The sequence below is a fragment of the Acipenser ruthenus genome, chromosome 17 (genome assembly GCF_902713425.1).
Source record: "Acipenser ruthenus chromosome 17, fAciRut3.2 maternal haplotype, whole genome shotgun sequence".
Taxonomy (NCBI): Eukaryota; Metazoa; Chordata; class Actinopteri; order Acipenseriformes; family Acipenseridae; genus Acipenser; species Acipenser ruthenus.
This window is the reverse complement of record NC_081205.1, coordinates 26,182,165-26,209,793: the sequence shown is the minus strand read 5'-3', so window position 1 is coordinate 26,209,793 and position 27,629 is coordinate 26,182,165. Positions and strand designations below refer to the sequence as shown.

The 27,629-nt window shown below is 36.5% G+C and overlaps 1 protein-coding gene across 4 annotated transcripts; it reads right to left on the bottom strand.

The window, feature by feature from the left end:
- Positions 1-1,648: 1,648 nt before the first annotated feature.
- On the bottom strand, positions 1,649-27,629 carry LOC117423327 (rhomboid-related protein 4-like). Of its 4 annotated transcripts, none has more exons than XM_058990247.1 (8): positions 27,481-27,629; positions 27,177-27,299; positions 19,200-19,693; positions 18,425-18,557; positions 12,599-12,687; positions 11,108-11,161; positions 8,751-8,939; positions 1,649-5,551 (listed from the first exon to the last, which is right to left on the bottom strand). In XM_058990247.1, the coding sequence occupies exons 3-8, from the start codon at positions 19,630-19,632 to the stop codon at positions 5,445-5,447; spliced, it is 1,005 nt and encodes a 334-aa protein (XP_058846230.1). In that variant the 5' UTR covers positions 19,633-19,693; positions 27,177-27,299; positions 27,481-27,629; the 3' UTR covers positions 1,649-5,444. The 4 variants fall into 4 exon arrangements, with proteins under 4 accessions (XP_058846230.1, XP_058846229.1, XP_058846228.1 ...); XM_058990246.1 differs by having other exon boundaries at positions 27,384-27,603; XM_058990245.1 differs by having other exon boundaries at positions 27,177-27,603.

The window sequence follows — 27,629 nt, the reverse complement described above, 5'->3', positions numbered from 1 at the left end:
TTAAAAAATGGTTATCACAGGTTTCACGATTTCTGTGAAATGTACCCCTTGCTGTGTAATGTGTTCCTCACAAAAAATCCCATTTCTGAAAGAATTACCACAGCAAGCATTTGGCTTATTGACGCACTACCTGTTACACTGCATTTAGAAACCTGGCAGCCAGTTTAGTTTGTAAATGATTGAACATACTGCACAGAGTTGCACGATTTATTTAAAATGTCTTCAATGAAAAAGACACCAGCTGCATCAAAGATCAAAAGTATTTCTGCTAAAGATCACTGTCCCGTACAGCCTCCTTCTACTGTCCAGTACAGTCTCCTTCTACTGTCCAGTACAGCCTCCTTCTGTCCAGTACAGTCTCCTTCTCCTGTCCAATACAGCCTCCTTCTCCTGTCCAGTACAGCCCCCTTCTCCTGTCCAGTACAGCCTCCTTCTCCTACCCATACAGTAGCCCTGAATGAAAGATTTGTGAGGCTTTTATACCTCACAGGAACAGGAACAGGAACAGGCAGCTGGCTTCAAACTACAAACAATTAACACATGTTTGCATGTGTTTTTGGCAGGATTTTAACCCCCTCCCTGCCTTGCTGCACTTGATAATTCACTGATGGTGAAAATAGAATGTTTTTAAAAGGTGGAGATAAAAAAATTCTACATTTCAGCATTTAACTGTTATTCAGGTAAGTATTTAAACATTTAGGAACATTTGTTGTATAATACGTTTATAAGCCATCTCAGGTGAACTGAGATGATCTTTTTGTTTACAGTATGCTTTAAAATGTTTCTTTTGTTTAGGGAGTACCAGGGAGACCGCTACCAGGTTTTGAGGGCGACCCGGTAAGTGACTAATGAATTCTGGTGATACAGTTAAAAAGGAGAAGCTGTGCTGGTCCACATATGAAATGCACTTCAAACCTAACCTTGGTACCTTTAGAAGTGTGTATTTCAGATATCTATAGTGATGCCTTGATGTCTGTCACTGAGGCACTGATGCTTGTTTCTGAAACCCCACATTCTATTGGTGAAGTGAACATTTGATTTCTGCTCTGAACGCCATGTATCCTGTTTGACATAAATAGGGAGAGCAAGGACCGCCTGGGCCCCCTGGACCTTTTGAATTTGTTGAGCCTCCAGAAGATTTGTATCACAAAGGCGAAAAGGTATGAAAGCTTCACAAACATATTCTGAACAAATTGCTTCCGATGTACAGGCCTTGCTTGCTGTGTTTGAAGATGCACTTGGTTGCATGGGTAATATTGCAGGTAATAAAATATCACCTGACCCTCCCTGAGAAATAAAACAACCTTGACATGAATTAATCAAGAACGTGATCTAGGAAAATGCCTTACAATAACTATTGCTTATAATAAATGCATGTTTACGTTTGTCAAGCAAGAACTTTTATACATTGTACTATTATATACAGTAATAATCTGTTTAATATGAACTACTGTTTTAAATGTGTTGGACCCTACGGCATGTCAAAATAAACAGTCAGGAAAGGAAACTGAAAGCTCTCTCAATATATAAAATGTCATTTTAATTTAAATACAGCATGAACTGAAATGGCAAACTGACTAATTTATAGTTTGTAGCTAACAAAATAATCACAACTCTTACAAACACACGCAGTAGACACCAAATGATATAAGGATTAAGCATAGATGGGTTTATTTAGGTCAGAGTTACAATTACAAGATGTAACATCTTGTAGAAATTGTATGTGCAAGTTGTTTGTTTCTGGGATAGTTCTACAACAACACTGAACAGAACAGCTTCAAAAGATATTGGTATAGCTTTGACATATGGTTTTAAAAAATACTCCCCTCAAAAGTAAACATAAACTGTGTGTTCTGATCACATACTGTATGGGCAGTTTCTAGTTAAATTTAAAATGTATTTCAAGCTGAACCTAACATTGCTTTCCTGCCACCCTGAACAGGATAGCCAGGATATTGTGCTTGTGGACCTCCTCAACCTATGATGGGTTGAAGGCTAAGCTGTGCAAAGTAAAACATTTATGACAGGTTTATACTGTGTGCATACTTGCCAAAGTATAAAATACTAAGTATAGTATTAAATACTGTAGCTAACTAAATTTCCTCACATTGGTAAGGCTCTGTGTATGGGTTTTTATACAAAATTAGCTCAATTAACTGAAGAATGCACCACGTGGTAAACTATCTGCTACTTCAATTTACTACCCAGATTCTGTGGCAGTTTTCATGTGTTTGGATTTGTTTGCACCTGTTAGCAAAGCTCTTTCTGTTTCATTCATATTTCATACAGCAGTTCCCTTATGTACTTTTATAAAACCTATTAATTGTGTAAGCTATTTGCTCAATATTAGTTTGTTTGTATCTCAGGTGCAAAGGGAGAGCCTGGTTCTCCTGGTTCAATAATGATGGGAAATATAGCCCTGGGTTCCTGCTGGTTATGCATAGCCAGTCAACGGCTGTCCCTGTCTGTCCACAGGACATGACACAGCTTTGGTCTGGGTACAGTTTATTGTATTTTGAAGGGCAAGAAAAAGCGCATAACCAAGATCTTGGTAAGTACATTTTAATTTTGTAAAAAAAAAAAATATAATAGAAATTGCACTGCCTTTTGAATGCAATGTATTCATTGTCATGCTTTTAGTGTCAGTTAATAATACTTTGGGGGTAAGGCAATAAATTTAATCCAGCCACTTAAATACATGGTTTTCCTTTCCCAAAATTGTTGCCTCAATCTTTGAATTATTAAATAAAAAGTACTGTACATTTTTTATCTTGTCATTTCTTTTTGCAGCCAAGGCAAACATTTCTGTCAGGAAATGTATTTAATACGTAATTAGAAGCTTGGAAGTTGGCTGGTACTGTGAATGAAAGTGCAGTCATTAATAACCGACCTTAAAAATGATGTTTTACAAAAATTAAAATAGTTTTTTTTTTGGTTTTAAATCTATTCCTTTAAAGAGCAGTCTTAATTTGTGCGATTTATAATAAGTTAATACGTCGTGTAATAAGTGAACACGTCATGTGTAGGATGTCTTACTGTGTAAGAGACGTCATTTTACACAGTCCTCTCGCCCTACACACGGCATATTCACGTACTTAACTGCTTGGCAGACCAGATAAGCTGAAGTGGCTCCTCCAGGGTTCAATAGCTTGGCAACATCAGAATCTTTTTACATTTTGGTGCATGTAAGTCATAGCATTGTACTACTTGATACTGATGGCTCTAATTCTGTATTTAGAGCAGTGGTGCATGTTAATGAGTTATTATATTTGCTCTAGTCTGGATCAAGCATAATTTTCACGTTTAAATGAGGAGCAGTGATGATCGGGTCAGAAACGCTCAAGGAAGAACATCAGAAAAGACTGCAAGTCAGCAGATGTCAAGTGTTTATGAAGGTCTGAAAGCCAAATGGTGCTTCATTATGAAAAGTAACTCTGAGCACAGAACAAGATTTAGGTGTTACTTGGATAACATTCCTGTGATTGAAATATAATGAAGAAATATGGAGAAATTGGCTTTGTGTTGTTAATTTTCTTCCCACAGGAGTGTAATCAAATTGGTAAGTGCTGTGTTCCTCTGCTGTTAGAGGATTCTATAAACGTTTTCAAATGACCATCAGAATTAAAGTAGCTATATTTTTTTTAGTATTGAAAAATACATTTAAAAAACATACAGTGTGTCCCCTTTATAAAGCTATAGTTGGGAGCTGTAGTTACAATGCTGAGTTATTTGTCTTCCACCTTATCATGATAAGGAAAGTACCTTGTAGCTGGTCTGCAGTGTAATGGGTAGTCTTATAAAGGGGATGTACTATAAATGTTAATGGTAAAAGATACTGTATTGCTTGAGACTCCACAAAGTAATTTTTATTTGTTTTGTTTTCCTTTTTAATTGAGAAAAGAAAGAACAACTTCCGGTCCTTTGGAATGGGGCTGGGTTGACAGCACTGGAAGCTCTGTTTATCCATTGAGTAGTGATAGTTCATGCAGTGCCAATGTGAGCTTCACAACATTAGGCCTTAAGCATGACTCAAGCAGTTCAGTATCTGTTCCCGTTCAATCATTGGCCGTTTTTCTTTTACAGACAATGGGGCATTTTGACCCCATCCAGGCTGTCAAACAATAACAATAAAATGGTGTGTTTTTTAAATAAACACAAAACAGCATATTTGAATAATAATAATAATACAACGAATACAAAATAACACAAAACATAAAATATGCACAGGGGCGGGGAGTACCCTGTCACAGTATTGCAAACGGGTACAAAAAGCACATATAAAGAAACTTGTATACAAAGTTCTCAATAATATAGATGTTTGGTAAAAAAAAACCAAAAAAACACAAAACACCACCACACTGCTACATTACAGGGAAGAGAATACAAGCATATATATATATATATATATATATATATATATATATATATATATATATATATATATATATATATAGTGCAAATATAAAAGGTCTGTTGAAGAATGGGTACTGTGGATCAATACTGGGAGTACAAAGCATGAAAGTAATAAAGTTCTAAAAGGAAAATTCAGACTTAAACACAACTTTCTTGCAAGTCCCTTATTTAAGTTTTCCAGATAGCTACCCAGTTACACAATATAGATCAGTTTCCTGTGCAGCAGGTATTAAGAACTGAATTTAATGCAGACAGCTGACTGCTACACGGGAAGTGAATGTACAATGTGTGAATCTGTCTTCGGTAACATGACAAATGGACTTCGCAAGAGCGAAAGTAAAAATAACATCTAGACTAAAACTAAAAACACAGAAAATGTAGAATTGCAAGCTAATGAGAGGTCTAGTTAGTCCACTCTACACTGTCAACAATGTGTAGACCCTGATCTTTCTTACAACATGCTGACAGTAGACATAATGTAAACAATGTCTTGTTTCGTACTGTCAAGGAAATGCCACATTGTCTTAACAATTACTATCACAACCAAAAAGGCAGGTGAAGTATTTTACACAAGTATGTAAACAGGACAAATTCCAAGACCAGCCACAAATTGTCAGCATGATAAAAAAAATGTCAGTACCCATCACCACCATGCATATACTGTACTGTACAAAGGTGCCTGTCCAGCAAATCAGCAAGCAGTTGTCTGGCATGAGATCAGATGCATGAGATCTAGCCCCTACATACCCAGAGCAATCGCTCTTCTTTATTGCCAGTGACCCACAAACCCTTCCATACATGCTGGAATGTAAGCTGTGGAGTTGCTGCAGGTGTTGGATCAAAATACCCGTACCAAGCCATTTGGGTAAAAATGATTTTCTTTGAAACTGAACAGAAAAAATCCCCAAATCAAGCCTGCAAATCAGCATGCCTATCCAGGTCGTGCTTTTTGTAGCTCAGTCACACATTGCATTTTACAATTTAGCCCTGTAAAGACAGCATGGCTCTCTAACAGCTGAGGGTCCCACGCCTTATCCCTCAAAGCGGTTGAGTCTTCGCTGTCTTATCTCTTCCTGGGTCAGAGGTCCCGTTGGAATGTTAAATCCATAATTTGGTCTTCTCTGAGCATGTCCACTACCTACAAGATAAACAAAAAGCCTGTATCACAGTTAACCAACAAATCGATCTACTGCTTCATCATGTTCTCTGTATAATTATTAGAGTACGATTTATTTTTGAAGTGCAAAATAGTCAAATTATGTATCATTCAAGGGAAAGCAAAATATCGATCTTAAATTATTTTAACAATCAGAATCTTCGCATCATGTTTTGTTCTTTATTGATGCACTTTTTTAATAGTTTCTCAATTAATTAATGCTAATGAAGTCATAAAACAACTGCATCTTAATTTTAAATTTGCAGTAAGTAAATGCTGGTACAAAATTTCACAAACATAGTATACTTCAATTTATAATAGCAGGTATATATTTAGCCATGAATACATCACAAATACATACTTTCAGGCTACTAATCTTGATACAGATGACAGTTGTATATACCAGCTTAAAAAAAAACAATTCCAGTTAAATACATTGTGCAATCTAATTTTGATAATGTATAGATGTGGTTAAAATATGTCTCAATGTTATCCCACTAAATGGCAATCAATAATTCAACTTTATTAATCGATTAAACTGTAAAGGCAAGGCAGAATTTGTGTGCATTGTATCTATGGCTCAACGCATGTTAATACAAGATATTTATGTTTTGACTAGATGCTTGATGTGTGACCTCCAAAGTCAGCTTTCAAAGACAAAATGGTATGATTTCCTGAATCACTGTACTTACAGGTATATACAATACATAGATCCCTTGTTGATAAAGGAGATGTTAGGAAAATCTTTGAGTTTTTCCTTTTATTGTCATAACAAACAAAAGAGCATGGGAATACTGCAGTAATGAGACTGGGAATGTCATGTGGACTCTAGCACCAGGGTAAAACATTTCATGGCAGCTAAAGCATTAATTGAGCATTGTAACAGGTAGCTTCTGGAAACCGTATGTACAGTGCTGTATTTTTCTCTGTAATTACACAAAAAGGCCAGTACATGGCGCCAATTCCAAATGCCTAAGCACATCCATTTGGAGCAAAATATAGGACATTCTCCCGAAAGTGTTCGTTCAGTCAGCAGATTTCTGTTGTTGTTGTTGTTATGAAACAGATGAAACTCAGCAGAAGCTAGCACACAGTGGAATATGGGGTTTGTTATTGTCTGATTGGATTTGTGGTACAGACGAGGGATTAGTTACTAACTCTGGCAGTTTCAGTGTCACGTTTTATTCAGTATAAAGTAGGCAGTAGAGTGAAAAATACCCTTTGGAATTGTACTAATCCATGGATGAAAACAGAAACTAAACCTGCTTTAGTGCAATGATCTGCTAAACAATGCAGAGGTACCACTCTCTGTGTTCTCTAACATTTTGTAACGTGTATAACATCTCTAACTAACCAATTTACATGAACAGTGTGGGGCTTTTTTTGTTTGTTTGTTGCTGATACACAAAACTCTGTCAAAGCAACGCTTTTGCTTCTGGGCAGGACCTAAAATGACCCGAGCAGTTGCTGAATATTATGACTTGATGGAAGTCCTTTAAAGTGTCCTTTGTTACATGTACTTTTGTGGTGTGTTCTTTTTTTTTTTTTTGTAGGTTGGAAGCAGATTTAAAAAAAATAAAATAAACATGTTTTAAATTAAAATAAGCATTATTACAGTTGCTGCTTCCAGCTGCCAGTTTTATTGACTATTTAAATTGTTTTTAATAAAACCTAAAGTGTTTTTCACATTTGTGATTTTTAGTTCAGTGCAATTGCTAATTTGACTATCAGAAGCTGGATGCTGGAATAATCTATGGTGATTTTAAAACATCCATCTGAATAAAACTTTCCTTTTACACCCAGACTCCTCCCCATGGAGATTACAGCCAGCAATGACCGAAACCTAGTCAAATAGTTAGGAGCAGTGCCAGGAATAATGGAACAGAACATTCAAATAAACACACAATTGCAGCTTTGTTTAAAAATAAATGTACACCAATAAACAGCCCTCTAGAGGAAGCAACGATATGTAATAATACATAATATTAGTCATTACGGAATACACTGAGTTCTCTACCACTTAGAGGGGTTCTCGCCAATCCAATAATCCCACAAATCTTACCTGTCATGCACTTCTTTGTGACGGTGAAAACACTGATGCAAACTGAGAGCTTTCTGTAAGCTTCTCTTTGCTACAAAGAGTCTCCACACTAGGATTTGTTAACCAACATATTTTGTACGTTTATTTGTGCAACATCAAGATTAAAAAGTCAAATCAACGCTTCAGTGCCATGGATCCTCATCAGGATTTACAACCCCATAGATAGAGAAAGAGAGCAATGCACCTATTACATGCTTTCATTCACCTGTTACTAATGATTTAATTACTACATCAATCAGAAAACCCCAGTTTAGAACGATATGCTCACAGAAATTATATATAGCAAATTAATCACAAGTATCCAATATTAATTATTTTCTTACAGTTCAGTCTGATTTAATTAGATTTTGCACCAACAGTATTCAAATATGTATAAATGTCAATACCTGTATTATTTAATGTTAAAACATTTCTTATAATATTTTAATAGCTATAGATAGCTATATTTTAAAAACATCCCTTGGGTATTTTGTAAAAACATTGTAAGAAATACAAGTCTTCAAGTTTGCTTTCAAAATTGCACATGCGAGAGAAGTGTACTACAGGCAAGATTAATGGAATTCTCAGCTTTAACTTTTACATTTTTCTGCTGTCTACCACGGTAAAAATTATATTAAAGGTTAAAAAAAAATAAATAAATACCCGCTGGAACACAGGCAAAAGAGATTGCATCTCAGTTTAGAAGTTTCCTTGAAAGATTCAGATTAAATCATAACATGACAGAAACCAAACATTGTAATACTGTATGTTAATGCAAAAGATACTATAAAATACTATAATCTGTTTAGGAAGTTTATCATGGCTATGTCACAGCTGGCCTCACTTTAATTCTGTTTGAACCTTCAAACTACCGTGTAACTACACGTGTTTAGGTTGTTTCTATCAAATTTTATAATATGGAGACAAACAGAACAAAAATCAGGGCCATTGACGCAAGAAGGTCTATAGCGGGTTCATCTTTTTAGATCCGAGCACTCACTTTGTGTACTTATTTGTTATTATAATTTCAAACTGATCTACCTTCATGGCAGAATTATGAAGCCATCTGTAAATTATTACATTAAAAACAATGACTCTCACCTTGATCATTCAGGCTGGCCCTGATGGCCGCTTGATACTGCTCTTCTTCAGACAGCCCTCCTGTGTATGGTTCATACCCAGGGGCCTCATTGCTGGCGCTGTAAGTGTTGTTTGGACTGTACTGGTTGAACGGGGTGTATGAGTTATATGCATTAGATCTTCTTGGTGAACTTCTCAATCCACTGTATCCTAAAGAAAAAAAGTCAGAACAATTTCTCTAGAACAAACTGTCAAATTACTGTTCGTATTTTCACAGTGCGGAATATATAGTACAAATGGAAGTTGTTGTTTTTGCAAGCAGAGCCCAATAACATTGTAGCTATTCCTCAAAATAGAATTGGTTATGAATATGTCTCATGAATATTAAAACTGCAAATGCTCACATCGCGTATATTCTTAGCTCTCAGTCAGAGTGTTACATGCAATTGGTTTGTTTTTTATTGAAATACTGGGGACACTACCTTTGAACTAGACATTTCCACTATTGCTACTGGAATCCACACAAATGCATTTTTACAGGGCAGCAGATGCTTCCACAATCCCTCTGTGGTTCCATACTTGTTGGATGTATGTTCTCAACCAATGGGCCATCTCAAGCAGAAGCAGGCAATGGACCCTGAAAAGTTTTTTTTTTTTTTTTTTTTAACCAAGCAAGATGTATTTATCTTGTGAACAGGTGGCTACCGGTCCCAGAGTACTGAATTTAGTCTTGCCTCTTGGCTGAGTGAACTCTGCTGAGTGATTGTTTCCATGACCTTGCTTTGCTACCTGTGCTGCTAACCACCAAGTTGTCTGGTCGGTTGCTTTTCATAACGCAGGCATACGCAAAGCAATCTGGTTCACACTAACTTTTTCTCTGCTGCTTGCTTAGTTGCACGTGCCCTCCCCCCCCTGAGCTGGGCCTCAAACCTTTTTATTTTATTTTCAATAATTTCACGTTTGAATATTCTTTAAATATCTAAACAAATGTTTACATACTCTTTATTCTGAATGAGCTGTGAAAAAAAAGTATAAGCAGCACCATTTTAAAGTATAAAAAACCTTACAGGAGTAAAATAAACCAGTACCTCATAAAATGACCTATGAAAGAATGGAGATAAACACTCCTCTGTACACTTAGAATATAAACACATCATTTTCATCACCGAATACATATCAAACTGGGGTTGTTAAAATATCCAAAAGTGTTCCTCCCAGCACTTAAGTATATAATGGTTACTTATGTGTATTAAAAACTCATTTGTATGATGTTTAAAATTTAAATAATTAATTAAAGGTTATGTTCTGGGCTAATGACTGGATAGGTTAAAAAAAAAAAAAAAAAACGACGTGATGAACAGTCTTTTTCTGTATTAGTGTAAGCTTCTGAACTGTAATGTTGGTGAGGTAATACAAAAACCTACTGTATAATCTTTCTTGGGCTGCAACAATTGACAGTGACTCACAGCTCCCAGTACGTAATTCATTTAATGTGGTTTGCATGTATCCCAGATCAAATTAATCAAAGTAATAACAAAAGGATGTGTGTTTGCCATCCATGAACTGACTGACAAAGAAAAAGCAAGCAAGCAAAAAAAAAGCTTGTCTTTCCCTTTTACTCTACATAATTCTTAACATCTGGCTTTATCTGTACTTAGCATTTAGAAAACATTTATTGTGCAACAATATTATAATTCTAAGAAACATGGGATCTGAGAATGTACATGTTTAATCCTGTTGCTGTGCCACAAAAGGCTTCAACAGGGGTGGGTGAAGCAGCTGAAAATGAACCAGACTGTCCTATGTTTATGTGTGTGTCAGCTAGACCAGTTAGCCAATATGCCAGTGCAATGACCTTCCAGCATCCCAGATTAAGTCTGCATCCCAGCACAGCTACATAGTTCAGGACCCAAAAACTCAGGAATGATGCCACAGTCTTCTAGACCTGTTATGCCCAGCATAGGGGGTAATTCTGCTCAATTATACAGAAAGCAGTTGCCCCCCCCCCCCCCCCACCACCCAAAGCAGAGAAACTCCAGCCTCAGTTCCTCATTATGTGCTGATGTGGCACCCAGTCAAGACTAGAGCCTATTGTAAAATGTAGCTGCACCCACACAGCAAACAGAGGATGTGGATCCTCTGGGTTTATCAAATTTCAGTAATCATGCAACTGGAGGCCTAGAGATTTCATTCTGAATGAACGTGCTTGGATTTTATCATTCACAGAAACAACTACAACACCCATTGGTGGACTTGAGCGTGCACCTCCCTGTGCACTTCAAACTCAAGAGGCTGCTGGCAGTAGGGTTGAACAGCTGAAACACATGGGATACAAAAAGAACATGAAATAAAAAATACTGCAGACTGATATTCTGCACCTGTATAACTGAAGTATGAACCTCTTGAATAACCGCCATCAGAAGACACAACTCCTAAAAAAATAAATAACCAGAGTTAAATGTACTGTTAAAAGGTATACAAATGTAAAAAACAGAGAACATATTATATCATTTTAAAATGCAATACCAGAATACCAAAAGAATTACGGACACTACAATATTCTGTCATTAGTATAGCATTTTGTCATATCATATTGAATCAAAACTGTCCAAATTCCTCTACGCATTTAGATGTTAAGAAAACAGCTGATTAAGGCATCAGCTGGAATGTTTGTCTACTTGACTTTCTTTTAGGTTTACCTTAAGATATTTACAGTATATGCAAGTGAACTTTTTTTGCTGTGTAATGTGCTATCCTCATACAAAAGTGTTGTTTCCATCTGTGGTACACAGATTTAAAAACGCATATAAAAAAAAACCAATGGAATTGACTTCTACATCAGTGTGAAATAAGTAATACTTAAAAAGGGGTATTTAATGGTAATTCTACTTGCCTTGTTTAAATCAGCTTTAATCATAGTTAATTGAGACTCTGAATCATTTAAAAAGACCATTTGCACTTTGAAAATAAAACAGCATCCATATAAGTGCTCACTCGCCTTGAGCTTATCAAGATGATAGCCATACACAGATTGTATATAGTTGTAGCTAAATCTGTTGGAGCTAAATCTGAAGCTACAGGCATATGCAGACCTTGGATATAATCTTATTCAGCCCATCATTAAATGAGGTTTATTGTTTCTAATCAGAGAAATCAAATTGTGAAAATGCAGTATATCACTGAAATTAGGGAAAGCAATTTCACATAGTGCTATACTGACAGAGCTTTTTAAACAACTACATCTGTTCATGTTCCAGCTCCTGTTAATGAAGTTTATTGCTGAACTTAAATCTTTCTTTTCCTCAGCCTTTGTCGTGCACGGTGTGGGTACAAAAGATATGACAAAAGTCTGTTGTCTTTTTTACAACTGCAGCAAATATTAAGAATGGTTATTAATATCCCTTTGTAAAGGATTTTTTTTTTTTTCTTATCTACAAAACCGATCACACATGCCAGAGATAATATTCAGCTGTAGCATGGAGGTAATTAAAGGAGTTGTCCAAGTCGTTTAAAAATCACAGAAAGAAAATTGAATTTGCCATTGACGCTAATGATTGCAAAGGGTTAGTTGTTAGTTTTAAAATGGGAATTTCATTATTTAATTAAGTGGGGTTTTTTGTATTGTAGTGATTTTTACACACTAATCCCTAATGGTCTAGTTTTTCATGTCACAGTCGGCACTAAAGCCTTGCTTCATAACAAGTATAAAGAGTATGATATACCGTAGCATCCCTTAAAACCTGTGTAAGCAGTGTTATTAGCAACATCTAAACCCAGTTTTGACAATTTGGCTATCCATAAGGAATCTACGCATTGATTTTTTTTTTAATTCAATTTTTAAGACAAGTATAAAGTATCAATGTCAGTACCTGCACATATTTTCATTATCTTCTTCAGAGGCCCTTTGGTGTACAGCAGTCCAACAACAATGCCTGCCAGATGCCCAACAAAAGAAGTCCTAGGAGGAAAGGGATTCCTTGGTGAGTGTTTGGATCTGGTTGATTAGATACCTGCTGTACACTCATTATTTCAGTTCATTTTTAATCAGCTCTAGCTTGCAACGCCACCCTGATCCCTTTCATGTGGTGCCACATGTTTTATCTGTTCACTGTAGAACAGGATGGGAAACAATTCCGCCGTCATCTCAGACCACTGCAATCCATCACTGTCCTGAGAGGATGATCTCAGAAGTACAAAGTGATTTAAATGGCATTGTAGTAATATACAGTAGTTCCAGAGTGGTAATATTTTCATATTTTAACAATGAACTCTGGAAATGTAATGCAATACCACAGTACCAGTACCTCATTTAACTCATCATATTAGTTACCAGTTCATTTTACTGCTGTTGTCGGTAATTATGTAAGCTTAACTTCAGTGTATAATGTTATTTAAATATTTTTCCATACCCTTGTCTTTTAGGGTATGGAAGCAAGATAGAAATGCTGCCATAATGTCTAAAATATGGCTTTTAGGCTAGTGCTGAAAATATGGATTAAAAACTTTCTTTAAAAATAAAAATGCAATACAAATATTGTCCACCAGATGCCACCAAGCACAAACTAAAAATCCTATTAGAATCAAAGATAAAAATGAAGCACATCTGACTCAAAACGTGCATTAAACTTAGCTGACCATTCCTATAAATAAATGGTGGCCATTTAATGTGATTAGCCAAGCAAATGTATTTAATTCAATACACAGCTTGCAGCACAGAGCCAATAAATTGTAATAAAAGTCAATTTCGGAATGCATCAGTCCAAGTCACGTAAACAGATGCCATGCATTACCTCTAAAGAAGCATCAATGTTAACTGTAGCTGTCACACATAACAACCAGGATTGACAATAAAGCTTATGAAGTAATTAACACACTTGAATCCATAAAACCTGATCTGAATTTATTAAATAAAACAATAGAAGGGTGTCTTTATGATACTGAATGCTGGTGGACTAAATATGACATATCACACATGAACTACACAACATAGAGCTGGTGTGCATCTGGGGTGTGTTCTACAGTACAACAAATTGCTGTATATGAAATCCTATGCCAGGCACTAATACACATCAAGTAGAACTTTGTATAAAGTGTCGTCAAAGTGTAGAGCACTTCTGATGATAAACACGCTCCTCTATTTCAACCAGACTTTATCAAGAGAAAATCTGAAAGCTAGTTGTTTTGAAAAGCTGATGCAGGAGAACTAAATGTTTACTAAATGTACTTTAGCAGCAGTAATGATATGCCTGAACTGGGTTTCTTAATAGTGCTATTCAAACTTGCAGCACTGAAATCCCATGTACTAGCAAATCACTCGCTCAAACTAATGGGAAAGCAGTGTTGCTATTTAGCCACCAAGACACTCTGTAAAACCCTAGAAAGCTCCACTCTGCTACATCTCAGCTATTCACAGAAGTTTCAATCACAACCACATTTTTTCTTTTTCATTTTTAGTATGCATGCAATAAAAGCTATTTACTGCATCTGAAAAAGACAAACTAGAGCCTTCTATATCACAGTTTGCAATACACTGACCAGTACTAAATAAGAGTCAAAAGCCTTCTGAAAGTAGGAGCTTCACATTTATGCTTATAATTCACCAGTGAGAAAGATTTACTGCAAAAGGAAAGAAAAGAGAAATGCTGTTTGTATTGTAGTTGTAATCAGCATCATCTCTTCAGGATGATTCATTTGAAAAAGCTGCAAGACTAAACGGGTCCTGATGGCTTCCACATTGCAATGTAGTGTAATAAATGTGACTTGGCAAAGAAGCAGCACTCTGCCATCTGAAGTCAGAGGTTTTTTGTAGACCGCTTGTACTGTACTGTACTGCAACCTGAATAGATTCATCTCAAATTAAATCACATCTGCAATACATAGAGGAAAGTCTACCCATATAAATTAAAGGAAGGAACACATGAAAAAAATATGTTAGCAGTTTATATACATATATATATTTGATCTAGCCAACGGTTTAATCCAACTTCTATAGATATACCCTGAAAAATATGTAGAATGGACCATTTGTACATTGCTTTGATCCTAGCATCGCTTTCTAGTTGGGACTTTATATTAAACACCATCTACAGCACATGGTTCCTTTCATTTGTCAGCATATGAAAACATATGCTGCTTATATGTGTATGAGGTGCCCATCAAAACCTTTGCCAGTTACCATGAGCTGTCCCTTCCCACCCAGCTTACAAACAGGGTTATTTAACACAGACGCAACCCCCCAGCGTGCAGTCATTGTGCTCAGCGGGCGTCATGGCAGGTGGCAGATCGCTTCACTAAATTATTACTGGCTGAGTTTCCCCTTTCCCTTGGCTAAATGGGGGATCATTCAATAGACAGTGTTTAGTCTGTGTACGTGTTTATTTTCTGTAACACTATTCTATTCTGCAGAATCATTTAATCATATTGTGTACTTTATTTCTTGAGTACATGGCTTTTTTTATTTTTTTTCATTTTGTGCAGGAATGTTTGTTAATCCTATGCATTTCCAACAACAACAACAAAAGAAAAAAGAGTCCAATTAAAAACCTGTAATCACAGGAATGTGTGACACCTATCTGCCATTTCTTTACATTTTATATCCCAAATTTTTAAACATAATTATGTGTTTATTTTTTAGATTTATTTTCTGGGAATGATCCACATGAGGGATCTGATGAAAATGTTCCCTCTGAAAATAGATTTTTAAATTAGAAAAACAGAAAGTTTACTCCTTCACTCTTCTTTAAAGATCACAATTGATTTAGTGCAAAACCAGAACAAATGTGCCATTGAACATTTAAAGTAAACATTTTTATATGTAACACAGTCTTTCTCCAAAAAGACAGGCTTGAGCTAGTTTGTTTTCCCTGTGCCCGAGGCTACATTGACATACTTCACTTGCATTGTGGTCTACATTAGATATTTATTACAATATTACTATTGCATATATTGCATGGCTGTTTTTGTGAGCAACAACCCCAAATTCTCAACTTCTGGGTACAGTCTGTCTGCATGTCTAGTAGAAGTGATAACATGTATGCTTCAATCCTCTGGTTGTACACAGGTTTCATTCTTGCTCTTGGAGCCCATGAGTACTTTACTCCACCCACCCCATCAACAATTAGGACTAATTTAGCAACCCCAGAAACGGAGAGCGGAGAGCCCCTGTATTGAGATTGCAGAGAAAAGAAGGGACTCAATGGCACCAGCAGGGAGTATTCTGACAAGGTTAAGGCTGAAGGGCATTGGAAGTACAGAGAGAAAGGAATGTCCCTTTGTCGCCACTCAAGTCCATACCAAATGCTGGAAAAGTTTATTAATGGCTTAGCTCCTACAGAATTTCAATATTCTGCCTCTTTTCCCAGCATTGTCATCCCTCACTACACAGTTAGGTGTAAAATAATTCAAGTAAATGAATAAAACAATGAAGGGATATTTTCCTTTAATAGAGGGATTCTCAAATTGGGGGCCGCAAGATGGTGTAAAGGCCTTGTCTTCTGCAAGGAAGCAGATTTTGTATTCAATTATTTATTTGGTGATGTTTACAGACTTTGAATGTAAGTATAGTTGCCTCTGGGTTGTTTGTTTGCTGTGGTACCCTAGGTTCTCTCACGAATGGAAACTGCAGTCTGTTCACAATTTAAATACAACAAATGATTTGTGTTTCAAATAAAAAATGTTACTGTGCTGCTATCCTTGTAATGGATTAACAAAAGCTATGTGTGAAAGTGGGCAATTACTTAATGCTAACATTAAAAAAACATCAAACACATCAGTAATTTTTATCACAGTTGTTGTTTGTTTTATTATTTAATACATTTTAAAAGCTGCTATAGTGTCACTATAATTCAAATCAACCAATTGTATAACTCAAAGGTTTGTGGTAATGTTACCATCAAAAGTGTCCTAAAAAAATTACAAGCAACAAATGGCAAACCTCTTCATAACTAATGGAAGTTATCGTGATTTCCACATGAATAATGGACGCTGTTAAATTGCGTACCTATAAACCGATACAGCTCATACATCAGTGCCACCATAATAATAGAAAAAATAAAGCAAGTGCTCATTTGTTTTCCATCTCTGCATGCCAGGATACCACATGAGGTAAAACGAGCAGTAAGAGACGTTTAGCAAGTACACAGATCCTGATGCTACAATTTTCACCAACGTAGGTCACAATCTTTTTTCAGGCTGCTGTATGTCACATACAAGTCCAAGTAGGAACCATGCCAGCACCTAGCAATTGCGCAAATCAAATGTCTGCCTTACACAAGACTGTAAATTAAGGGCTAGAGAGAGAGAGAGAGAGAGCAAGCAAATCTCATGCTGACTGCGTATACAGCCAGCCACAGTGTGCCAATGCTCCAAGACCAAGATTAGATCAAGATACAAAGTGTTCTATAATATATATTTACTTATACAGCATTCAATCTAGTTTGCAGACCCCACAGCACTTGGGGGAAAAAAAAAAACACATCATAAAACAGATCTTAACAAGAGCAGTTGAGTTGTTGATGGTTTAGTTACAAATGAGATGCAGTAAACTTTAAAAAGCAGGAGAATATCAGCACCTAGAAACTCAGGATTGGAACAGCTGTTTTTGTCTGTAATGGTGCCATATTATTATTATTATTTATTTCTTAGCAGACGCCCTTATCCAGGGCGACTTACAATTGTTACAAGATATCACATTATACATTATTTCACATTATACAGCTATTGCATTATTTTACATACAATTACCCATTTATACAGTTGGGTTTTTACTGGAGCAATCTAGGTAAAGTACCTTGCTCAAGGGTACAACAGCACCGGGGATTGAACCCACAACCCTCCGGTCAATAGTCCAAAGCCCTAACCACTACTCTACACTGCTGTATTATACACAATCTTCTCTTATCTTCTGCATCCCTTAATCACCTTTCAATTGGCATGATGCTTAAAGGGTCTCCCCTTCTTTGTTTACGTAATGATGTAATCTGCCCAAATCAGACAAAGTTGAGCCCCAACACTTTCAATTGTATCAGATCTGCATGCAGCTGTGGTTTCAAACACCTGTTGCAGTCCTTAAAAGCAGCATGTAGAGTAAGACTGTAGACTAAGCAGAAAGCTGACCTTCTCAAGATAGGAACATACAGTACTGTCTGTACATGTTGCTTGCCAAGTACACAAATCACAGATTATGGGAGCCATGACCCATGAACTACATCTTTAATATTTGGAATATAATCCAACATGGCCCAAGCACAGGATCATCAAAACTGGACAAGCTGCTGTTGTGTAACTGTCTAAAGGGCCTCATGTTTTACTAATTAAACAATTTGTATTCCCTATTTTTTTACAAGGTATCCTCAGTTTCAGGCCAACTGATCAGTAGTGAATTATCCTCTCTCTATATATTCCTCTATGTGTGCTATCTGTTCAGCATACAAAGTATTTACTTTAACTATCAAGACAAATAAGCATCTACATATCTTTAAAAGGAGGCTAAACTAAATACTGAAGCAAAAGGCAAAGGCATCTTCACAATAGTATATTACTAGCAAGAATGTAAATTTAACTGACCATTCCTGTAACTAATGTTGCTTCTTTCTAGTTCTAGTTTACTGCTAATAGGAGAGGGGATAGTTGTCTAATTAGGACTTTTTATATACTTTCAAGAGGCCAGTAACAGTTATTGCAAAGTCTGTACTTACCCGGGTGAAACCAAATGAATAGCTACAAGCTCAACCCAGCAGGCATACTTATTGGCAACTGGGAATCCAAACACATGTGCAACACCCCCTGGGAAATAATGGTTGTTTATCACCTTCAAGGCAAATAAGACACCTGAAAAATAAAACACACATGGCTGAAAACATAGCCATGAGATTGCCTAAGAATACACTTTCATCCCATTCTGAATTTTAAATATCAACATAATTAACAATGAGGATCTTGCTGGCACATTAAACACTTCAATTTAAAAATAGATACTGCTTCATAGCTGGCCATTTGCTATAGACTATCAAGCGTGGTGCTTCTGAAGGTTAAATTGTTATGCATCGCCTTGCATTGTTTTTACACTGCACTATGCACTCACTGGCAACTTCATTAGAACCCTCACCTAATGCTGTATTTGCCTGCCTTTAGCTGCAACTACTGCCTGGGTTTGGCATGGCATAGACTGCACAATATGCCTGAACCGAGTATACAGAGGTGCTGCAGCTGACAGTTGGCATGACTTTGTACTCACAATATGGCTGGGATTAAATGTAAATGATGGCACTGCTGTCTTTATAGCAGCTTTAAAAGAAGCATAAAATAACAACAACAAAATACTGTAAAGATTATTTCAATTAAAAAGTCAATATTTCTAAAATTGTAAACATTTTTTTTTGTATCATTTTATTTAGTACTTCATAAAAGCTGCTGTAATCCCATAGGGTAGAAAGACACACATGTAGAGTAGAATACAACAGCACACTGTACCTGAGAAACCCACTGCACACTGCCTAATGTACGATGGATCCTTTGTAAATTCAGTTAACACCATTTCCAATATGATGTATACAACACCAGTCAGCAGAGAAAAAACTCCAATGATGTAGGCAAACCATGGACTGCCAAGTCTCCTCTCTAGCTTTATCCCTTTCCATAGCAAAGACACCATGTTAAAGTATAGATGCCAGTCATCAGCATGGTAAAAGGGGGAGAAGATCAGACGGGTCCAATCCTTGTAGATATAGGCATTCTGTACACTGATGCACACGTCCAGCAACTGCTTTTGAGGGGCCAGGAAAAGGTAAATGTTTAGCCCTATAGTAGCAAGAGTTACAGGGGGGACATTACTGGGTCCTACTCGAAAGAGCTGGGAAATGAGCAGAAGAAAGCCCAGATTCACTCCTCTTTGTCTTGATCTCATGGCTATCTCAAGAAACAGCTCAAGTAAAATAGTGGAAGATTTACTTTTCCAGGACAGAAGGCTGAAAAACAAATAAAATAAAATAGTTAAAACACAGTACTATCTCCTTATTGTACATGCATTCAACAATCTCAACGCATTTTTGTAAATGTGATCATGCTTAAATCAGTGACAAGATGCAAATAACGAATGTAAATAATTTTGTAATGTAACAACATAATCAGTAGAACTGTTTAAACTGTAGCATCATCACTAAAATATAGCTGCTGTATCACAGCTGGTCAATATACTACATGTATAAAGTGACAATTAAAGTGCATCTGTACTAGAGGGGATTTGTTTGTACCTCGGCTCTAACATTTATGTGAGCCAAAGAACAGTTTTTCCAATCATCATTTTTCATAATTATATGGCATAAACAATTAGTATACAGTGCCCATACAAGAGATGCTGCATTTGTTATTCATCGACTAGCAGTCCAAGGTGTTTGGCAGGGCACAACAATATGTAAATTGCACACAATAACTCATTCGTTTTATTGCTATTACATTTTTTTTATTCTGTCTAAACAGCAGCTATGAACTTGACAAGCATAGTGTACAGGTGGTCTCTCTTCAGCTATAAAATAAACACTGTGAGGAAATGTAACAAAGTCCTCAGTATGTTGTGATGTTTCAGATCAGTAATTAATTCTGATGGACAGGTGCTATGAAACGTTTAGTGTGTGTTGTTTAAGGTTACATATATTTTTAATTGGAGATCTCCCCATAATGTGGTCACATTAAAGAAGCCCATGGGAGACACTGTACATTGATCCTAAGACCAGACATAAATAAGCAGTAAATAAAGCAGCCATTGCTTACATCCAAAATTACACAAAGATGCATTCTGCAGTATTCTGCTTGGATGCACAAACTGAGAATAACATAAATGCAGGTACTGTTAGCAAACACTTCGTACAGTCCCTCTGACTTGTGCCACATTCTCCATGGAATCTGAAAGCAATCAATCATGGTTTGCTTGACATATTTTGTATAGCATTCCAACATACACAAGCACTGCAGGTGGTTTGTAAGTACAAATATGTATTCAATGATGTTTCCAGGGTTAACTGGCAGGATTTTTTATTTTTAATTTTTTTACATTTAGGTTACGGCAGCTGGTTCTCGGGTACTTTAAACAATTGCTGCTTAATGGAATATGACCCCTCCATGACCAAGAAAACTGAATTCAAAACAAGGGTATCTGTAAAATATCAGGACGCTTGGAGATGTCTGTGTGTCACTGCTAAACATGAACTCAGAACTTGGAAAACTGACAAGAAAAGCAAGGTATCTGACAACATATAAACTATTATAAAGTGCCTTTTGGGACATTTGCAACATTTTAAAAACAGGTTTAAAGTGAAACAGTTCCTCAGTCAAATGCAAGGCTGGTTTCACAGACCCCAATTACACCTAATCCTGGACAACATACCTTCAGATGGGTATATTGTATTTTATATAACTTTGACTCCAACCAAATGGGAAACAGATCTGAAATCTAAAAAAACCAAGCTTATTTAGGTTTAACTTGTAAAACATAACTTTGCAGTGTCTGGAGTCTGAGATTGAAGGAAAACAATCACAGGTTCTTCTGAGTGGAAAGTCTTTATTAATCCTAGTAAATGTTATTTCTTAAATCATATATGACTGGTTTCACAGACCAAGAAATGCTACTGTGCTAATTGTGATAATCCACAACATTTTATCTCTGTCTACACTAAAACAATTTTATTAAGGTTAACTTACAGTGTATGTATTATTTATTTATTCTGTAAGCCTTCTAGACAGGATGGGCATTACGGTCAACCGAGGGCTAGATGAAACAAAGCAGATGAAACAATGCAGTTCTTAACAAAACTGTTAACAAAATGGTTCTATTTTTATTCAGTTTCCACTAGAACCATCTTTTGTTCATAATATAACAAAACAAGGGTTATACAGAAAGCCTGTTGCAATACAAGTTGCAATACAAAGAAGTTCCACAGCACAACAATGATACTTTTTTTTGTTGTTGTTGTTACATCTTTTACCATTTGCTGGTCCTATCCCAGTCAGCAACAAACATCAAACAGAAACCAACATTATTATTATTATTTATTTATTAGTAGATGCCCTTATCCAGGGCGAACATACCATTTACTTCTGTATTTTTACAGAATATCCTTCCTCTGTCTGTTTGAAGCTCAGCAATGTGCCAGAAACAGCAATCCCAATATTGAAAGGATAAATGAGATTTGTGTAAATTGTCTAAACCTCAAAGCACCAATATGTTATACCTATAAGCTGAAGGATTGTCCATTATTGCAGTACTGCAGGTGTGCTGGTGACCTGCAATGCAGTAGCTACCAACTGTGCTGGTTATTCATCTGGTCTATAAAAACCTAGCACAACAACTAGCAGCTACTGTATATGTATTTAACACTAAAGTATGCATTATGCAAGTATCTTGTTGATCTCCATAAACACAGATGTACAAACTACCAAGTTGGTCAGGTGTTTCCACAATCATAATGTTATATATGCTGCAGTGTACAAAAATTAAAAACAAAATAATAATAATAAAAAAGTGTTTTTTAGCATGTACACAAAAGATAGATAGATAGATACTGGATATACTTGCTGGCTATTAACATATTCAAAATAATTTTGCTCTAGAACACCCAAGTATAATAAATGTACCTACAGTATTTCAAATAAATGTAGGATTATTATTATTTTTGTTTTCCTAATTAAGCTTGTTTGTTGCAGTTGCTGCTGGAATTTGACATAAAAGTTAAATGGGCTCATCACAAATTCTTCCCTTGACCTTTTCAGCCGTTGCTCAAGTGCTGTGGAAACTGTAGACAAGAGCCGTGACTTCCAAAACATGCTGTCGCCTCCAGAATATACACATTTTCAAAGTACATTTGAAGAAGCCTTTTGTCTGCAGCCGTGACTGCCACGAGCCAGCATTTTTTTGCCACCCACTTTAAATAAATGGAAAATTGGAAATGCATGCTGAAGAATAATAAATGGTTGTATTCATAGACTGTGGCACATTTAAAAATGACCATTTGCATTCAGCCATCCTGCTATTTGAAGAATGTGCATCAGACACAGTTTTTTAACTATTCAGCTTGTCAGGACATTGACAACAAAACATAGTACAAACTAGGAGGCAGCAACAGCAAGTCCTGAGAATGTTTCTTAATGCTTTACAGGTACAACTCCCTCAACGTACTGTGCTAACCCAATATGAATATAAAACCTATTCTTTTGAAGGATTTCTTTTTTAATATATTGGATGGGACAGGCGAGTACAGGAGCATCATTTCTTGTAATTCTTGTTTTTACTGGCAGGCCCACGAGCTGCACAACAATCCAAACAAAACAAATATAGTATAACAAATATTATACTGTCTTTTGATTCTGTGCATCCAAAGACTTGTAAAATTAAACGTTTTAAGAATTAAGCTTACTGTTTGGTATTCTGTCCTAAGCCAGCAGTTTGTCAGTGCCAAATTGCTATAACATAAATTATAGATTACATAAACAAGGGAAAAATACATTTGTTAAATCATATTATTCTGTCTTTTATTGCAACTGTGGTACCATTCAGCAGGGTGAACATTGTAAAGGGGTACTTGAGCTGAAACTCCAGACAGAAGGGGTACAGTTTAAAAAAAAAAAGCTGAAAACCACTGGTCTAATATGTACAACATCCTCATTTGAATTTCAAATGCACGCTTCAATACACTGAACACAGAACACTGGGTCACACAACTAACTGTCAGATACACTAAGCCATGAGACTTATATCTAATTACCTGGGTAATAACAAAGGACAAGGCTTTGACACGATTAAAACTGTAATTAATTTACATGGACGAGATCCTGTTTACATATGTAGATGTTAAACATGGGTAACGTGTGTAAGACAATAGGCTCATCACTGTTAACTGTGACTGTGGCAGAGCAGGGCTCTGCCCTTAGAAATACTGGCAGGGAAGGAGTTAAATTCTCCTTCCTGCCCAGATTGATTGCTTCAGGTGGGAGCAATCAGTCAATTAATTATTCAATTATGGACTTAGCCACCTGGCATAAAAGGAGGCCTCAACCTCCCAGTTGGAAGAGAGAGTTCGGGAAGGAGCAGGAGCAGGAGCAGGAGCAGGAGCAGGAGCAGGAGCAGGAGCAGGAGCAGGAGCAGGAGCAGGAGCAGGAGCAGGAGCAGGAGCAGGAGCAGGAGCAGGAGCAGGAGCAGGAGCAGGAGCAGGAGCAGGAGCAGGAGCCGGAGCCAGTGTTTTGTGTGTGCTGTTTTTCTGTTGGTTTGTGTTTGAATCCAGTGAAGGCAACGCCCAGCCTGGAAACCTTTATTTTAGTAAGTTTTGCTTTTGTGTCTATTTTGTGTTTTGAAACCTTTCTGTTTGGCACTTGTGCCTATTTATTTGATTATTTTTGTTTATCAAAAAGCTTTATTTTGAACTTCAAACTGTCTCTGAGCCTCAACCTCTGCCAATCCTGTCACATTTGGTGTCAGTAGTGGGATAACACCACCTGGAGGCTCAGGGCAGTATTTTTTTGTTGTTTTTGAATTTTGTGAGGTTTTTTTTGGAAAAAAAAAGTAATGGAGTTGGCAGTAAACAAAAATAATCAAATAAATAGGCACAAGGGCCAAACAGAAAGGTTTCAAAACACAAAATAGACACAAAAGCAAAACTTACAAAAATAAAGGTTTCCAGGCTGGGCGTTGCCTTCACTGGATTCAAACACAAACCAACAGAAAAACAGCACACACAAAACACTGGCTCTGGCTCTGGCTCCTGCTCTGGCTCCTGCTCCTGCTCCTGCTCCTGCTCCTGCTCCTTCTCCTTCCCGAACTCTCTCTTCCAACTGGGAGGTTGAGGCCTCCTTTTATGCCAGGTGGCTAAGTCCATAATTGAATAATTAATTGACTGATTGCTCCCACCTGAACTAATCAATCTGGGCAGGGAGGAGAATTTAACTCCTTCCCTGCCAGTATTTTTAAGGGCAGAGCCCTGCTCTGCCACAGTGACACTTTCATTTCTGGCTCAGGGTGTATAACATATGAGATATACCAGTATCACACCTAAAAAAAAATACTGGCTAAACACCTAAGAGGGTTGGAAAAAAGTTTTTCAGATGGTTCACCCTTTAAATGTCTTTGGGTGGCAGTCACAACAGGTAAATAAGGGTGGTGTCCAGAGTCTTATAGAATACTTGATAGGATACCAATCACAGAAAGCAACTGGTTGGTCCGTGCTGGAGATTGTGATACTGGAGATGAAAAGGTTGAAAACCACTGCTCTAGCTAGATACAGTGTATACATACAAATCTAAAATTTTACATACTGTATGGCTATGCCAAAAGTGTCGCATCACTTAAAATTTTAGGACTGAGCCATAAAAAAAAAAAAAAAAAAACTATATGAAGAAAAACAAAAAAAAACTATATGAAGATAATTTAGATTTGTATTAAATATCATGTAATCAAAGAAACCAGAAAATTATATTGCAAAAGTCTACCGGAAGCCATACTAGTAGTATAGTATTTCCTTTTAGATTTTGAAATATGAAATGCCGCCTCCACTCCCCAGGTGGGTATAATAAAACTAAATAGGCTGTTACAATATTTGTCGTAAAATATCGATAGAATAAGTAAGATTCTTATTTTCACAAATAAAAAAAGAAAGGATGTTTGTTTAATTTTGGTTATTCGGCATAGAGAGCAGGCCTTGCAAACTAGATTTGCAGCAGGATTGCAGTGCAGTACAATTTGCTTTATTAGTAATGCTTTTGGGTTACGCCACACCCTTATTCTTTTATTTTTTCCAATGCCACCCACACAAACATGTACAGTAGGTGCAAGCATTAGATCATGGGAACCCTGAACAAAGTGACCACAATGCTAGTTAATCCCAGTGCTGGGTTACATCTTGGGAATTGTAAAAAGACAAGGGCTGTTGGCACACACTGTAGTTTTTGTCAAGTTAGCCTCACATTTAAAATAATGTAGCTAACAAAGCAGGATTAAATCATCTATCTTGGTAAAGAGTGAACTGGAAGAGCATGAGAGGAGCCGATTTGTTTTCATTCAGAAAGAAATACTCTTTCCCTCCAGCCATTTGAAATAGATCAAAACATTTGTGTGTAAAACTCCATAAAGTGCTCTCACTGAAACTGTTAATGGCTGGTTAACTTGATATTCACATTTTGACAATAAAGTGCTCATATTCATTTTTAATGATATCAATTTTACCCACATACATAGTAATTTAGGGTTAAAAACAGGGTTAGCACGCCTGGCTTATTGCTACTATATTAAAATAACAATCCTATAATTGCTGTGGTTAGTTAGTAATAGCCATAGGTCATTAATGCAACATTTCTTATATGTACACTCCATGTTAAACAATGCTGTCACATTCCTTTAGTTTGACTGTGGGTATTAATAGTAATAACATAGTAATACTGTGTTCAACTTTCTCTGAGATGGACTACATGTATTACAAGTCTGACACAGCCCTTACATATTAGCATTTATATCACAATTTATCACTGTGTTCATGTCTTTTTAAGTATTTTTAGGGACCAAAGCAAAACTAATGTAATGCTCATTCAAAGGCAATTTTCTATGCTTGTCCCAAATCTTAAACACCATTTAATTCAACCTATAAATTCAACTGCTTCATGCAAAGACCATACATTTCTTGCATGAGTCCATCCTTGCATAGAAATCTGAAGAAGCACTTGCAAGCAATAATATGTGATTTTGTCATCATGATTCCAGCAACTGGAAAACTATGCAGGCCAAATCTGGGGCATTCTGAGAACTCTGATATACTACTATGCAATATTAATTTCATGAAATGTAGTTTTTATTTTTATTTTGTTGTTGTAAAGAATCTGATACAACAATTACCAACAACAATTTGCGTAAATTCTATTCTATCAGTTACTTCTTACAATATACAAGTATAATAAAGAAGAAAAGCAATTGATAAACTGATAACCCAGTTCTTTAATAACAACTAGTTACTAGTTAGACTACAGCACCTGTATCAAACCAAATGCTTATTTAGTCTGCTAAGACTCCAACTAAATAAACACAACCATGGTTGTACAGTGTGTATTTCACTAAACCAGCCCCTCTGTTTGTAATTGCTATAGCTATGTTATGCCACGCCTCTAAATTTCGTCAGCTGTGGTTAAAGCTGTGTACTTGTTGTTTCTTCCCTTGTTTTGGCTTAGTCATAATATAATAAGAGAAATAGAGAACTGCTGTTTACAGTAAGATGTGAAGATCTTGCAGCACATTATGTTAGATAAGTTAAGTTTACCTATTGTATTTCGTACTTAAAAGCGTTCGGTTCTTAAAAAGTGATTTGATGCGGAAATAAAACATAGTTTGGCTATAAGTGTAGTACTGTAGTTTAGTGATTCCCATCAACCAGCCACACGACTTTTGTTTAAACAGAAACACGTGTGATATACCGTCCTTACCTGATTTAGATGAAGAATGTACTTGAACAGTCGTTAAATGTCGTATGCAGTCGTACTTCAGAGAACACATCCCTGATCTGAATACGGCCTAGTGCGACCACATCGCTCGGATGACTGCGCAATCTACACAAAAAGCCAGAATAAAACAAAATAACTTCAGACTAAAATGATATCTAATAAAATTAACCTAACAAGAACTGAACTTACAGTACACCCCCCGCTGCACCAGACGATAATGAAATTGTAGCTATCACTATCTGAAATATCGTAATAACTTTATTGCAGAATCCAACTTTGTGTTTACCAGTTTCACAGTCAGCCAAGTGTAAAGTTCCTGAAGTCTGCGGAAGTTCTGCGGCAGCGTATCAACGTGAACTTGATACAGTCAAGCAGGAGTTATAAAAACGACTCCAACACACCATTCCCTAGTATCAGTTCCAGTTATGTACAGAT

Coding starts and splice junctions, on each gene's coding strand:
- LOC117423327 (XM_058990247.1), bottom strand. CDS start 19,632: ATGAGATCAAGACAAAGAGGAGTGAATCTGGGCTTTCTTCTGCTCATT. Junction 12,688..18,424: donor ATTCATTTGGTTTCACCCGG/GTAAGTACAGAC, acceptor CTTTCCTCCTAG/GACTTCTTTTGTTGGGCATC. Junction 11,162..12,598: donor GATAATGAAAATATGTGCAG/GTACTGACATTG, acceptor TTATTTTTTTAG/GAGTTGTGTCTTCTGATGGC.